This window comes from Montipora foliosa, chromosome 11 (genome assembly GCF_036669935.1).
Source record: "Montipora foliosa isolate CH-2021 chromosome 11, ASM3666993v2, whole genome shotgun sequence".
NCBI lineage: Eukaryota > Metazoa > Cnidaria > Anthozoa > Scleractinia > Acroporidae > Montipora > Montipora foliosa.
This window is the reverse complement of record NC_090879.1, coordinates 35,230,179-35,240,178: the sequence shown is the minus strand read 5'-3', so window position 1 is coordinate 35,240,178 and position 10,000 is coordinate 35,230,179. Positions and strand designations below refer to the sequence as shown.

At 37.5% G+C, this 10,000-nt stretch overlaps 1 protein-coding gene across 4 annotated transcripts in view; it reads right to left on the bottom strand.

Moving 5' to 3' along the window:
- Positions 1 to 10,000, bottom strand: part of LOC137974732 (uncharacterized) — a 29,070-nt gene that overhangs the window by 17,140 nt on the left and 1,930 nt on the right. For 2 of the 4 annotated variants that reach the window (XM_068821683.1, XM_068821681.1), the window contains exons 2-3: positions 3,971 to 4,059; positions 1,530 to 1,594 (exon numbers count right to left, since the gene is read on the bottom strand). In XM_068821683.1, coding sequence (XP_068677784.1) covers positions 1,530 to 1,589 — 60 coding nt within the window. In that variant the 5' untranslated portion in view covers positions 1,590 to 1,594; positions 3,971 to 4,059. Of the gene's footprint in view, positions 1 to 1,529; positions 1,595 to 3,970; positions 4,060 to 5,848; positions 5,896 to 5,996; positions 6,136 to 6,225; positions 6,517 to 10,000 lie in introns of those variants that run through there. The other 2 variants (XM_068821680.1, XM_068821682.1) reach the window with 2 other exon arrangements.

Genomic DNA, 10,000 nt, shown 5'->3' with positions numbered 1-10,000 from the left:
GGTTGTTAATTAACTGCAAAAAGGTTGATTTATAGTGGATTAAGGGTATACATCTACATGTGCTGCAGTAGAATGTAGTTTAAAAGCATTTTGCACCATAATTTCACCCTACCCTGGTAATACAACCAAATTTCCATGGCCCGAAGGTGGTCGTATTAACGGGGTTCCACTGTGTAACTTGCACCTAAATTTTCATATCTTGTCGCAAAATTGCGACCCGATATTAATTTTTTTAACATCCCAGGGTATTTGTAATTTACAACACATGCTCTAGTGTCCAGGCTCAAATGCATGGAAACTGCTTGCGACCTTTCATCTTGCGGACGAAATGCTGTGTTTTCTTCAATCAATCGTCAATATTCAGGAAAATATGCATTTCAAAACAAAGTTAACAATTACTTTGGCTTTTATGTTTGTGAGGATGGTAAGCAGCTGCTAGTATGACTTGACTAGTATTTACAAGGCTAAAAATTTTAAAAAGTAAAAGACGGTATGTTTTCGGCGTTAAGCCATCTTCAGGGTAGTTTGACCGTCCGCGTGATTGTGTATAATTTTATATCTATCAGGTAATTCCCGATGGGAAGAATTTCACTATGTAGCAATGAATTTGTTTGTTTAAAGCAAGTTCCCATTGTTGGATCATTAGGCCTTCAAAAAATAATTCTGTGTTTGTGAAAGGATTGCGCCATGTAGAGTATACACCAGCTAAAAGAATGCGAAGGATTTTCACGTAGGTGGCGGGCAGGCCATTAGGCCATAATTTTGTACTCATAGTGACCAGCAGGTAATTGAAGAATCATTTTTGAGAATGGAATTTTTTCCTAATGCCAACACCCCACATGGGGTAGGACAATTAAATGCAGCCCCTAAAGCACTTCCCCAATCTCTTGGTCCACTCTTCTCAAATAAAAGCATCATTGTGCAACCAGCGAATTAAGGCAAGTTCATTCACAAAGCTGGTGAGATGGGAGTAAAACCAGAGTTTTTCCCTTGCTTATTTAAAGATCTTTGTCATACAAGGAGGCTTAGCCAAGTCTGCCAATTAAAAAATTCATCAAGCCATAACTTACACTGTAGACTGTGTAGAAACAAAAGCATACGATGAACAAAATGGCCGATGTTGTGGGTCACAAAGACTGCTCGAACCAATGCCTGCGGTATTTGCTGCCCGCAGCTTCAGCCACTTTGAAAGTCCAACATTATGCGTTTGTTCCAACAATTTTAGAGCAAAAGAGAGACTGTTCAGTTAAGCCATAACATTAATATTCATATCATTATTATCAATATTATATCATCATCATCATGATTGCTTTCATTATTAGACTAAGTCTTAATTAATTAATTAATATCTTCATCATTATCATTATTCCTACATTGTATTTCAAACAGACTGCTAGAATGACCATTTGACGTTTCTGGCTTTGTTAGGTAAAACTCATTTACAACAATTATCAAAGTTGCCTGCTTAATTTAACAGTTAACAATCAGTATAATTAAGCCAGGTCAGCAGCAAGATAATATTATCTTACAAGTCTAAGAACATCTTCATCCCGAAGTAAGTTGACCATGGCCTGAAGATGATGCTGCATTTCCCCTGAAATAATACACAAACAAATAAATAAATAAATAAATACATATAGTAGACAAAATTGATAAAACAAAAACAACAATAATAGAAGGACTGGTACTGTATTTTAATGTGGATGCATATCAAGACACAACAAGCGACAAATTTTCTTAATTTCATCGTTTATTTTAAAGGTTGTGCAGGCCACTCTTGTACTTCATAAGTTAGGTATTTTAAATATATTGTTTCATTTAACAATAATTAAATGTACATGTACTTTTTACATAAAAAAAAAGTAAAGTCTCCGCTTACGAGCCAGAAGGCTCATCAGGCCGGCGCTTATCTCCGGTTTCTGTAGCATGAAGCGACTAGGAGTATTTGTACTCCCCCCTGGATGGGATGCTAGTCCATCGCAGGGTTACCCCCAGCATTACGCCGGTACCCATTTATACACCTGGGTGGAGAGAGGCACCGTGAGTGTAAAGTGTCTTACCCAAGAACACAACACAATGTCCCCTGCCAGGCCCCGAACCCGGACCACTCGATCCGGAGTCGAGCGCACTAACCATGAGGCCACCGCGCCTCCCATAAACTGGATATTTTTTAGCTTTCATATAATACTTTCCAGATATCAATAATTTATCTTTTTTTTTCACTGTATTTTTTTCTATAATAATATTTAATTTGTCGAGCATTTTTAACATGAGCCATCAGTTTGGAAGATTGGCAATGCAACCACTACCCAACTGTACATAAATAACAATTATTATTATTATTATTATTATCATAATGATTATTTTCATTCAAGTGACAAAACAGAAACTGATAACATTAAAGATGCAGTTCTTGCATTTCCCATAGATTACCAAATTGAGCAATGATTTAATAAAGTGAATGGAGTGAGAGTAAAATTAAGTTTGTTAAAAGAACTCAACACCCAGTTCAGTAGCCATAGAACCAGAAAGAATTTGGCTAATAAAGATTGACATGTGATTGTTAGAGCTGACTGGGGTTATCAGGGCTCGAAATTGCGACCAATACAGTCGCATTTGCGACTAAATTTTTTCCTTTGCGACTAAAATATCTGGAGAAGTCGCAAATTTGCGACTTGTTGTCACCTTCGCTCTTTGGAAACAAAAGGCTTAGCAGTTGCCACTTTGCTGCTACTTTTGCTAAAATAAGTAAATAAACGACAAAATTATTTTGTTTCTCGCTGTGAATTTTCTCTGAAGATAGCGTAATTGTAGAGTAATTTAGCTGCGATGTTACGTGCACAGATCCATTCCTTCGACCATTCGCCATTTTCAGCGGTTTCTTTACACACAAGTATTGTGGGCTCATATTTTTTTGCTAAACCGCTGACAACACAAATCAGCACGGCGATTTTGCGACTAAAATTTGCGAAATTGCGACTAAATTTTCATATCTTCTCGCAAAATGCGATTGGATTTTTTCGTTAATTTCGAGCCCTGGTTATGAGAAACAAATAACATAGTTACATAATTACTGTATGTAAGAAATGTACAAGACTTTCTTTCCCTTGTACTAATTTCTATGCGTGTTTTCTCTCACTTCTGGTTAGAGATTGTCTTGTAAACCAAAAAGAAACTGAAAGGAATTGCAGCAGTTGATGGAAGGGTTGCGTGTCTGTGTCCATGATAATGATGCAAAGCAGAAAATGACTAAAAAATGTAGGATCTAACTAAGGTTTAACCCTGATTCACCCCTACAGCAGCCCCTGGATGGATGAGTTAAGTCATCTGGTGTTTGACAGAATAAAATCAATAAATCTCATTCTCAGGAGGAAAAGGGTTAAAGTGTGGACCTAGAAACAGATCTATAGGGTTGCAGGAGGTGACCTGATCAAGGGACTACATGTACAAGATGAAAATCATTCTGTTCTTGTAGCCCCGACCTTATCATCAGTTCTTGTTATATACCGGCTAGACTTTCGCTCAACAAAACGAGCACTGTGATTGGTTGATTCTTGGTCACATGGCCCTGATCAAATTCAAATGTATCCCAACCGGGATACAATTCCACAGTTGTTCCCAGCTCCGGATGCTTTGTTGCAATTGTTGCAGGAAAAGTCTAAATATATAACAAAGCACTTAATGTCTGGTCCCTCGGGAAACTAGTTAGTTTTGTTTTTCCTTGAGTCCTGATGTTTCCTTCAACTGTCTCGGGAAACATGAGGACTCTCGGGAAAACAAAACTAACTGTTTCCCTCGGGACCATACATAAGACTATGTATAGTGATGCTCATGTCCACATCGAGACTTCGGACAATAACGGTCATAACAACCATAATATGAAGAACAACAGTAGTACAGTAGTAAAAATAATAATCATCATCGTCAATGTAATCATAGTAATTTATGATTTTGTGCATTCTACATGTACCTCCATGTTTACTGGCACGTCGTGTAAAGTCTCCATCAGGTAGAGCATACGCTGCACCTTTAGATGCAAAGAAGCCCTCAAAACTTGACCTGAAAAGAGGTAAAAAATTAAAGATGAAATAAACTTAAAAACAACCCCTGTTTTGATCACCAGTGGGATTCCTCTTCAGTGGACTCAAATTCAAGTCCACTACATTCTGTGGAATAGCCAGCCGGTTGCATCCTTCCAGTTGATTTCCTGAAGGCTGTGGTATTCATTTGAGTTTAAAAGCTCCTAACCTCAAATTTCTTATTCCCCAGAAGTCAAATTTCAGCACCATAAAAACAAGTATTTTACGCTAACTTAACTGATTGTGATTAGACTTCTAAAAGCCTGCATAACTTGCATTAAGTTGACAAATTAAGTAGTTGTTTGTCACACAGCCATGCTTATGAGGGGCATTGGTATGTCCCTAAGATGACATCACAAGTTGTTTTGCCTTCCTGTTTTGAGTTTCTGTAATGCAAAGCAATTTGTAACATCATCTCAGGAATAGGCTCAAGCACCACAATAGCTCAGCAGTAGGATTAACGACATCTGGTTTTGAGATGCGCTTGAAGGTAGTTTTTAGGGAACCTAGATGTTGTTAACTTATTCATCCCTGAGCAGCCCCAATCGATAACTAAAATGACGGCAGGTTCAGAGACATGATATGTTTTGAATGTTTATTGATTTGCACAGTCTGCACGTTACTCGTGGTGGCACTGACGTTACTGCACGAACAGTCTCCTCTATTTCCTACACGTGATTTATGGCTATTTCTATATATTAAAAATTGAAAAGGCTCTTAATCTGTCTTGTTTGCCAAAAGACAATGAAAACTACGAATGGAATTCAAATTTGCTTCCTGAATTCCTATAATGTGGCTAAATCAGCCCCCTTAATTTTTCTTGGTACCATTTTAAGAACAGGAATAAGTGAAATATACTTTTTTTTTTAGTTTATTTGTGTTTTAGTGACTTAATTACTTTTTAAAGTACACTGCAAAGCACTCTGTTTATTCTGACTGTAATATCAATAAATGACAGTGGAAACTGTAGACTGTAGACACAACATGCATTTTCTTAGGGAATCCTTGCCAGTGAGACTAGCTGCAAAGTAATATTTTTTTTTGTTTTTTGAGCACTAGAATCCACATCACCTTCCTTATAACCATTGCTATTCTTTTGGAAATAAGTATTCCATTTATTTTGTTAAAATTAAACCGGAAAAGGAAATTATAAAAAATAAAGCCAAAATAAGTTTCACCAAATTACATGCAGCTTACAGCATTAAAAACTAATTAATACTCCACCAGCTTATGCAGATTTGCCATTACACAAAAAATCTCTGAAAATTAGTCAACCACAATGTTCTAAATGTTGCACACTTAACAGTGCCCATTGACTAGTAAGACCGTCCGGTGTTAATAGACAAGGTAAAATCTGAAGTGTCAATCTTACAATTAGTTGGGAAAAGGGTCAATTACGCTATTGTGCAAAAGATACGCTAAAGGTAGTTACGCACCTTAACAACTTGTGAGTCTTTCTTTAAGATAAAGTTCCTCTAAAATTGCAATTGCGGTTAATAGACACTTACGCAGCGTGGCAAGATTTTGAGTGTTCCAACAAAAACTCACTTGAGGTGAGGAAAAGATAGTGGATTTTTTGCATTTTTCACGTCGTTGTCGGTTAAAAATAACAGGCAATAGTATGCCACCGCTCAGCAAACGAAAATATTTCCGTATCCCTTTATACAGGTCATTCTTGAAACCTTAAGAAAATGGTCAACAGATATTTCAGCCAGTCGTATTTTGACGCGATGAAAAAAAATTTACAGAACCAAAAGGAACCAACTTACGCTCTAGATCTATTCAATGAGTTATCTTCCTGATCTTCGTCGATTTCCTACAATTGCATTGATCAATTTGAGGCAAAAAGATAGCAACTTGTCGACCGCAAGCAAAAAAACAAAATGGACAGAAAGAGACGACATTCTAATCATTTACCGAGTCGCCTAAACTTGTGCTGCCAGATGTCGACGGAGAACGAAACACAGTCACTAAAGACATAATGAACCAGGGATCACATATCCACTCGGTGCATGATCACATAAGAGCAAAAATATTCTCGAGGTTACACGAAAAGTCACACGAAAACAATAAACGTCAAAGCACATAATGCGCATGAGCTGCCTGTTGTGCCTCGATTTCGCTAAAATTGCCAGTTACGACTTACCAAGAAAGTAATTCTCTTAGAGTCACAGGGACCATAATCGAGAACTTCATAATGCCACCAACTTGCGAAGGCGTCCTGCTTTTGAACCGGCGAAGTATCCGACTCTTTGACTCACCGGAAGTGGCACGTGTAATAAGCTCGACACATTATGCCAATTGACAAAACCACGGGAAATAAACTGGAATCATTGACCAAAAACGGTTAACAAAACACCCTATAACAGGATGCACCGTTTGCCAGTGAAATATTACAGATCATTCAATTCTCCTTCCTACGTTTGCACTTCAGGTCAATGTCAAAGTCTCGCATGATGCTTATGAAAAAAGTTACGTGACGATCATGTTTTCAATCAGCCGGAACAAGAAATTGTCAAGAGTGCACTTAAGAGTAACGCAAGATCATTTCAACAAACATGAATTATTCTAGAAAAGGTGCGTTGAAAACGAGTAAATTCTGAGAAAACAACCGCTCTGATACAAAACGGTGTTTTAGAATTATAGGGCAGCCTGTGGCTCGTTGCTAAAAAAAAAATTTGAAATAATACCTTAATCGCAGCATCCTCGCGAAAAATTGAACATACTAATAGATAATGCAAGCATGACAAAAATTGCATCTAATTCAAAGAATGTCGAACTTCATACTGGTGGTTTCTTATGGTTTATGCTAGTGTCGCTTTCTTCATTTCTTGCGATCAATCCTGCATTTCAAAGTGAAACGATTGCAAACAAGTGTCTATTCATTGTGGCCACAATGTTAATCAATCGAGACTGTTCTTATTTCAGTCTTATTTCGGATTGACACCTCATAGTTCCTCTTCATTCCATAGAACGGTCGTCCAAAATCCGACTATAGCGTTGAAAAAATAGTTTTGTGGTTCAGAGCTTCAGTCAGTGACATTCGCTTTATTATATAGTCGAAGAAAAAACAACTGGAATTTTGCTAATTGAAAGCACTCCACTCTGACATTTGAGCACAATACATATGGCTAGCAGAAAATACTCGTCGTTTATCAAACGTCCAAATGTATATCAAAGTTTGTTGGGAAACTGACATCGTTCCAGCTCAGGTCAACGGATACCTAGCAACCGGTTTACACAAAGGCAAAACAAAACGTGGCTGGTCTTGCGACCCACTCATGCGTCAAATTTCCCTCTTGCGCTGCTCACACATCAGCCAAAATCAACGTGATCAGTCTCATACTGTACAATAAAAACTAGCTATTTACTTTCTTTACCAAAGATTAGCTGATATTTTCGGTATTTTCTCTTTTCCTAAATAACCCACATGATAAATAGTAGATTGACTACACCTCTGACAAATTGTTGCCTAACAATATTACGTCATTATCAACACGCGACCTTGATATCAACATCGTTTACATGTTGAGCAAACGTTTGATTTCGAAAAAAAAATTGTTGAACACAGTTCACGACTGAGCGTCAAATTGCGTCAAAAACTGCCTCAGTGTCTGCACCTCAGATTCTTGCGCGCTTTGCTCAAACTCTCTTCGTTTTTCCTTGACATTTCATGTTGATATCTGCATACAATAACTCAGTATTTCCATTTCGATGTCGGGCTTTTTCAGTACGATACGCTACCGCTTTATCAGAATTTAAAAGGCAATCACCTAAAAGCTTGGACAAAAAGGATCCAATTGGTAGATGCCTTAGAATGTGAATGGCGCGGCCTCTTCCAACGATTGACCGAATGCAGAACTTTTTGGAGTTTTTGCTCCAAAACTGCTCAAAAGTTCCAAATGATTTTCAAAAAAATGTTTCTAACTTTTTTTCATCAAAAACAACATTACATGTAATAGAAACAAATTTCACTTTTAAGACGCAAAGTATTTTTTGTCACGTGATAATTGCGCCAGCAGTCAGCCAGCGTCACACGCCTCGGCCTCCAAAATGGTGGAGTTTCGCGAGGAAGGAGTACAATACGAAGCACGATATTTTTTTGGTATTTCACAGCGATCCTTGGATTGCAGACTATTTTCGAATTTTGAGAAAAAGTTATTTGTGGATCCAATAATTTTAATAGGATTTGTAAAAACTCTTCAACACTGATTTGCCAAAAGAATTTGTGATTTCCAATTTTTTATTGGATTTGACAAATATTTTGCGATTGTCCCTTATCGGCTTCTGTAGTATGTACGGGTGCGCGGTTTGTACGATAATTTGTCTTAAAATACACTATAATAAATAATAAGTGATGCACGAAATACCCATGAAACTTGAATCAAGATGGCGGAAATTCAGTAGTAACCTTACAAAATTAACTTAAGATTTTTCCTTTGTGTGATCGTAATTATAGCATCTTTTTTAATTATCCCTGACGTTCGTCATCGCCGTCACGAATACAATGGATCTGCCACTGGTATTCGTGAACTGCATCGAACTGTAACAATCGTAGAGCTGGAAAAGGTATGAACATCTTAATGAAAAACCTTAAATAACAATGACCACAACCAGGTTTTCTGAGTCCGCGAGACTGAGCACCCCCAGCAAACCATTGTTTTGACGAAAACCGCTGGTCAGCAACCTTTTGGTAATTGCTGTCTAAGGTCTTCCATCTTAATGCCTAACCATGTTGATAAAGTATTGACCAATAAATGATATTTAGGGGTATTCCATTTGGGTACTTCATGGAGTGGGGCTCCGCGTTTTGTCCTCTCCCTTCTCACTTTCTTCTCCCACCGGTTCTCCCTTTTCCTCCTCGTTCGAACTCCTGCCATTTTGAGTAATCTGGCTTCAAAATCAAAACCTGTCCAATTGAACTTTAATTCCTTGAATTCCATGACTAGACGAACATTGAAAATTGATCGATCATTTCGTGTAGCCATTTCTTCGATCTTGACCGTCACTATCCCGAGAAATTCAAAATTAACTGCTAGCTACTTTCTTACTTCCTCTGCAAAATCAAAATTAAACGTTTCGAATTTCATCAACATAACTGCAATTATAATTTTCCTACAATGAGGAAACTCGATTTTCAAATTTGATTTCTTGGAATTTGATTTTCGTCGAAAGTTTCTTTTTTGAAAGAAAGTGAAAAATCTATTTTTGCAAATTACCTTAACGTCAATAACCCACGGACTTAAAACCTGAAGTGATGCAGGGTGTTCTATACATATAGTTAAGGTCATAGAAAGTGAGGCGTACGGGGTTTTATTCACAAATTATTTGTGTCAAAAACCCAAACGAGCAAGATAGGAGCGAGTGAGGGTTTTTTGACACAAACAACGAGTGAATACAACCCTGTACAACGCACTTTCTATGTCGTGAGCTGTTTATTGCACATAAGACGAGAATTTTCATTGAAATAGTTTTCTGAACGCAAATTAGAAACAAAAACTCACTAACAATAGAACCAAATGCAAATTTAATTTAATTTCAATAACAAAGTACGATTTGCACGAGATGCACGAAGGATTGGCTTGGAGAGATCTTTACGCTATCGTTGATTGGTTATACTTCCACATGTGAAAGAGCTGTACGCCATTCTGATTGGCTGTATGGGCTTTTTTCACGTGTGAAAATAAAGCGTATAGAGTTGTAAAATTTACGTGTTGTGTAATAAATTAAATGGAGTTTTACTGACAGCACAGTGCCTTGTTAAAAAAGCAAAATCGAAGATTATAAAATGGAAAAAAATGCCTTTCGAAAAAGATGTCACAATCGGCATGTACTAGAATCAGGAACAGGAGAACACCACGGAACACCGGAACACTCCAGAACACCCTGGAAGTAACCCAAAACCCTCAATTTGGCTAACC